Below are 6,356 nucleotides of genomic sequence, written 5' to 3' on the forward strand. Positions count from 1 at the left end.
CATCAGCAGTAATGTGAAAACTACATTGACGGCGAAAAAGTATAAAAATATGTACAAAGTGTGGCATAAATTCAAATTGAATAATCAAAAATTTATCAAATAGTTAGTGCAAATTGTTGGAGGAAAAATATAAAGTGAATATATAAAATTAAATAAACCTAGTTTAGACGCCCTATGCTCTAATCGGTGTTAAAGAAAAAATCAAAAAATAATAATTTAGTGAATAAAATAAAGCTAAGCCAAATATTTGCAATACTTGTCCATTTAAGGTGCATGAAAACCGTGTTTACAAGTCCCTTAGCGTTGTTTTATGTTTGGAAAAATATTACAGATATAAAATAGAATATAAAAATATAGGGAAATCTTCGTTATTCTTCGTGTCTATTACATGTTGCAGCATTCGAGTTAATTAATTACGAGTATCAAATTCGTGTATCGGAATATTAAACTACCAACAATATTTAGTATAATAAGTATAATTCGCCGACGTCGATAATCATAGAGTATTAATACATATTTATAAAAAATTAGCAAAAATATCTAACTAATAAAAATCGTAGAAAATGTGAAACAGCTTTAGATACTAAAGATCAACGCGCGTGCAAGAATATGAATGCTCGCGGAAGGGTATTATTCATACATTGAGTATGATTTTGATTTAAAAATACGATAATATTTGGCAAAAAATATGGTGCTAGCGCACATGTGAGATTCTAATTATATCTCAGTATCAAGCCAAACAAAAAATCAGTACATTGCACAGTGAATTGCGGTGAAGTGAGAATGGAAATTCAAAGCAAAAAAATTTAATTAAAATTGATTAGTTAATTCAAGGTACTGAAGGTGCTAATACAAGTGTAGCTAAAGTTTTAATATTAACAAAAAAAGAACAATAGAAATAAAAGTAATTCCCTATAGAATTAACTTGAAAAATATCAATTTTGGTTTTTGGAATGATTTTAATTTAGATTACTTATACTGCAGTGTATTCCAATGTACGCGCACTCTTTTCGAGCGAGCGCGTCCACGTCGCCGAAATTGCAGGTAAATGGCTTACGGCGCATTTGCGACCATTCCTAACAATATCACATAACTGCGGCGGTACGATTGGCCGACTGTTGGACAATGGTCGGCGACGTTGCACAGCTTCGTTCAAACACAGTTTTAGGTTAACACTAGTGGCATTAAGTGGTTAATGAGCATTAAGCGATTAATATTAGAAAAAATAAAATGTACAAAATAAATAAGAACAAATAAAATTAAACAACATCAATTAAAAGCCATGCGTAGTGCTCCTATAAAAAGGACATCGAAGAGCTTTCAGTCTTTATTGAAAAAAAGCATAAAGTGTGTGTTACTTAGCGACTCAATTTGGATGACTCAACTAGTTAACTAATAAATAAATAATTATTATGTGGTAAATAAAAATCGGTGCTACGAATAAAGTGTGTAAGATAACAATAACATTAATCCGCATTCATATATACAAAAAAAAAAATAAAAATAAAAAAAGGAAATGCGTAATTGTAAAAAATCGTCTGGTGCTGCAAAAAAGGGCTCTTTCAAAACATTGAGCTATAAACGCAAACGCCAATTGGAATGTTTTTAGGTGCTCTAACGGTCTATGAATTACCAGCAATAAATATAGTTAATAAAAAAAGCGGTAAAATCACTTTTTGGAGGCTAGGTATTTTCCGAAAATCAACACCAACTCACCCACCCTACTGGCAACGACGCAGCTTCAACGTAAAGCAATTAGTCCATCTCCAATTCCACATTGCCTACGTGTACGCTATTCCAGGAACATCAATAATAATACTAACTTACCGCGCGTCATTGCCAATTTCCAACGGTACCATACTAACTTTCTTAGCCCCATCGTTAGTTGCAACTAAAGAAGCATTGACTAGCCTGCTAACATTTGTCAAACCCTCCCACGAAGTATTCATTCCTAATTCACATTTACGAAAATCATTTTATAGTTGGTCTTCTACTTGCCGAACTCAAGAAGCGCCTAAAAGTCCACAACTTGATACGAGACTCTTTCCCACTTGGGCTTTAATACTCGCTTTTTTTTGGCGCTGGACGTCGCTCCCTAGTTTCATTCCCGCTCGACGTCCCGCCGCCTGTGCGCCGCCTGTGCTTAGTAGCCGCTCATTCTGGCCGCCTCACATAACAGCGAAAGCGATAACAATAATTCTGTTAGCGGCAGTGGCAGCGATAAGAAGTCCTTCTCGTTGCATTGCTGTTGCGTGATAGTCGACATAACGCCAGTTTCACAGGCCGCACGTTTGACATCGGCAACAACGGCCTCGGGAAGGGATGTAACCGCTGGCGGTGGGGGCAGCGGTGGTGGTGGTGGCGGAGTACTCGGTGATGGTGTCTCACAGCTAGCAAGCAGTCTGTTTCGTTTCGGCAGCAGTAAAAAGCGCGGTGTTTGTATTTGTAATGCCCAATGTAGGCTGCAGTCGTTGGAACAAGCACAGCTCGGTCAGCTAGACCCATCGTTAAAGGCACATCACGGCTCCTTGGATCGACTTTTACAACAGCAGCAGCAGCAACAACAACTGCAGCAAGCGCAACATCGACCTACTGCCTCAGCCGTGCATTCCATTGGTGGCGTAATTGACGGTGGAGGTTCTGGCGCCCTTCTCGGATCAGCTGATTCTGATGGTGATGGGGATGATGAGAAGGAGCCCGAATTGCCACCACGTCCACCGTCACGCGCAAAGTCGAATGTGCGCCAGATAAAGGAGGAATTCGATCGTGGCGTCGAAGTTGAGAAATTCTATCACCAAATCAACGGCGACATATTTGAGATCACACGTAGGGTACGCGCCCGTGATGAAGATACTATCGAACAGAAGGTGATTAAGCGTAAAGGTTCCATTCGTTTACCACCAGAGCCACCACCACGACAATCGTCGGCATCTCATGGTCAAGTATATCACGGGCATGATCATGGAATCGGGCAACCGCATCACGTGCATCGTCATGCGGCCGATAGTAACAAGCCGCAGCTACCTCCACGTCGTCAGAAGAGTGCTGAAGAGGTACCCGTATCAAAGAGTACCACTCGCGCACCAGATGAACTAGAGTGGTTCGATCGTAAAGCTCAGCAAAGACATTCAGCACGCTCGGCCGAAAGCGGTGCTGTTCGTGATGATACTATTGAGTGGCTAGAAAGACAAAGGGGTCCTGTGCGCACTTCTTCTGGTCCAAGCGAAATCACTGTGATGAAAGATGAGGTACCCGATTGGCTTTTAGAGCATTTGCCTCGCAAACGTTCCATGGTTGAAAGGCCAATACCGTCAGAATCAAAAACAAGTACCGCTTCCTACGCGAAAGCGCTTAAAGAGGAATTGGCGGAATTATTGAAAAAACCTTTATCTAGACAGAGTTCTGGTCCACCCGGAGAATTTTCGATTCTCAAAACTGATATTGTGGAATGGCTGACAAAATTGCAGACGTCATCAAGAGGTTCCGCACGTGAAGAAGCGCCGCCTCCAAAAACCCGTCGATCGCATCATAGGGGCAACGGCAGTGGTGATACGCAACGATCGCATTCGCAAGAAGATGCCACCGTCGCACAACAGGCGGCGCGCAAGCGGCACTCGCTGGGTCACAGTGACCGCAGCGAGGAAGAGATGATTGATTGGATTGCTTATCCTTTGAACCGACTGCAATCGCTAGGCAAGCCACCGCAAGCGCAGCAAGTCCAGACGATAGACAGACGTCAGCCCTTTCTGGATTCGCATCACAAACCCGCACCTCCGCAACAGCCAATATGCACGGACCGTGAACGGCGATCTCACGAGCGTTCGCGAACACGCAAACTTCGGCATTCCGCCAGCGAAGTTGTAACTGCACCCACCACCTCCGCAGCAGCGCAAAGTCAGCTGGAACGATTATACGCCAAGCCGCACAAAGAGCGTTATCAGTATGTGCCTAAAGAAGCCAAGGATATAATGTTGCCTCCTAAGGAGACTGCTATGACCACTGCCGCCACCGCCGCAACCAGCGCTACTGTGCGTGAATCGAAACGTGAACGATCACGTCGCCATCACACACAGCGATCTGCTACAGTCTCGGACATGTCCGGTCATCATAATGGTGGCCTTAAAAGAAAATCGTCATCGGCTGAACGTGCGCCGCGTTCCCCTTCGCCTTGTAACGATCCCGCCTGTCGTTTGCTCCCCATCTGTACTGACCCGCACTGTCGTTTCCTAGAATGCCAAACAATGGAACGCGGCTCGCGTATGACAGTGACCACATCAGCGTCGACGATGAACCTCGCACGTCATCAACAGGTGGCGAGAGCACAAATGCACACAGTGCCTGCACACATAACGTCGGATGAAACACCAACGCCGCCACCACCGCCTACAGCGTCACAGCAACAACATATGCAACAATTCCAAGCAGTACCACAACGAAGCCTGGTTATTTGTCATGAGTGTCGTTCATGTGCGCCATTGCTCACCTGCCAGAATCGTAAATGCTTCAACGCCGCCAAGTGCAACTCACTGCCACGCAGCGCAGCAGATTTCAATCGGTTGCGCACCACACTCGCTCAGTCGCCAGCTACGCTCGACGATATAGAACCAGCGCCTGAGACACCTTCACCCCAATTGCGCCATCCAGGCATGCAATATCGTAGCAACTCGCAACCTAACACCCTACAACGAGGCGACTCTGCTGCCGCTATATGGCAACAGGAGAGCATGGCCACGGTGGGGAGCGGTACAATGATGGCTCCAGGCATGACCCTCATCTCGAGCTCACAACCACCGCTTCCTCCTTCGTCGCTACACATTGGTTCTGCTATGAACGGTCGGCTCTACTACAACGGTCGCAACGGTAATGGCATCCCACATCTTAATGGCACTAATGGTAAATTAATGAAATCCGCATCGGCTGCATCGCTTAATTCGCGTCGGCGTCGTCACAAAACAGTGCATTTCGGTGAAAATTTACTACGCGAAGTTTGCCAAAATCGTAAACTAATCAAAACTGAACAAGTTCCGTCCGGTTCGGCGCCAATGAAAGCCAACATACAGATGCTATATAATTTTGTAGAAGGTGTGTTGAGTGCGTGGGTGGACGACGACGAAGAGCAGGTGCGTTCCGGTGCTGAATCAGAGCCTGAACAGGGCACTATGGCACTGAAACCGATTTATCGATGCAATCGGTTACGTTACCAGTGCATCAAACGAATCGTAGAGGAAGCGGCTGAACTACAGGGCACACTAAAACTTGGTAATTCGCGTTATCGTCATCGACATTGGCGCAGCACTGCAAAGCAGTGCAACGAAATGTTTTTGCGAAAGGTAAGTAAAAAATTTGTGAAATTTAGAAAGAAATCAAACGCCTTTCAAAAACTGATACACATATATATACAAGGTACTTGGGGTATTCGGCTTAACTCTTTCCGTCTCGGTGGTTAGCGTTGCTAACCACCTATTTTTTATTTTTTTTACGACGGTTGGGGACATTTATGTTTTTAATTTTGCACGAATATTGATTATTGCTTCCTTTTAAGTGAAGAGGACGCTAATAGCTAGAAATTCACCCACCACGTGTTGAGAAAATTTAAAGTAAAAATCGGTGGCCGCGCGTTTTTGTGAAAGCTAGAAGTAAAAATTCATAATAAATTCAATAACGCAATTTATGGTTTGATTTTTGTGCAAATTTAGTTCTTGTGGTGTGTTTGATACACAGTGGTTGCTTTCTCGCTTAAATTTCGATTATTTTACGAATATTTCTTATAATCAGTGGTGGTTAGCAACAGTAACCACCGTGACGTAAGTGTACCTAGAATTTGCTTTTTTATACGGTCACTATGAGTGGGACTTTCTTTGGTATTTACAATATTTTAGGCAATTATTTCAATAATGCAACTATCATTGACGCAAAGGGAAATTGAAGAATGTTTGTGTGAAGATTTACCTTCAGGACCTGATTGTGAAGCCAGTTCCGATGAGGATGAAAATTTAGACTCGCCTGAGTGGCCAGTGTCAAAATCGATATTGGATGTGTGTGGGGCAGATGTACAGAATATCCATGAAGAGCTATTCATATCATACCATTATCAAACTTTGTAAGTCAGAATAATAATGTTAGCTCTACGATCTTGCAGCCTCCTAAATGGAAAGGACCTTCTCTATGGATATACCTGGCGAGTTTGTTGAGAGTGTGGGCTTAGCTGATCATATAATGGAAGATGTAACACCATTCCGATTGTTTCGCATGTTTTGAACAGAGGACTTGGTTGAGGTCATAAGCTTTCAAACTAACCTATACGCAACACAAGAAGGTAAACCTTTTTCTCCTACCAGTTCTTCTGAAATACAAAC

General features: G+C 43.4%; 1 protein-coding gene across 1 annotated transcript; it reads left to right on the forward strand.

The window, feature by feature from the left end:
* The first annotated feature begins 688 nt into the window (after positions 1-688).
* LOC129242116 (protein still life, isoforms C/SIF type 2-like) lies at positions 689-6,104 on the forward strand. Its single transcript, XM_054878674.1, has 3 exons — positions 689-705; positions 2,180-5,330; positions 5,880-6,104. Exons 1-3 carry the CDS (start codon positions 689-691, stop codon positions 6,102-6,104), a joined length of 3,393 nt encoding a protein of 1,130 aa, XP_054734649.1.
* Positions 6,105-6,356: the final 252 nt, after the last annotated feature.

The sequence above is a fragment of the Anastrepha obliqua genome, chromosome 3 (assembly GCF_027943255.1).
Source record: "Anastrepha obliqua isolate idAnaObli1 chromosome 3, idAnaObli1_1.0, whole genome shotgun sequence".
Taxonomy (NCBI): domain Eukaryota; kingdom Metazoa; phylum Arthropoda; class Insecta; order Diptera; family Tephritidae; genus Anastrepha; species Anastrepha obliqua.

What these genes read in the sequence shown, in the direction of transcription:
- LOC129242116 (XM_054878674.1), top strand. An exon ending in ACGAAATGTTTTTGCGAAAG is followed by an intron (nt 5,331 to 5,879) that starts GTAAGTAAAAAA and finishes ACAATATTTTAG; the next exon opens with GCAATTATTTCAATAATGCA.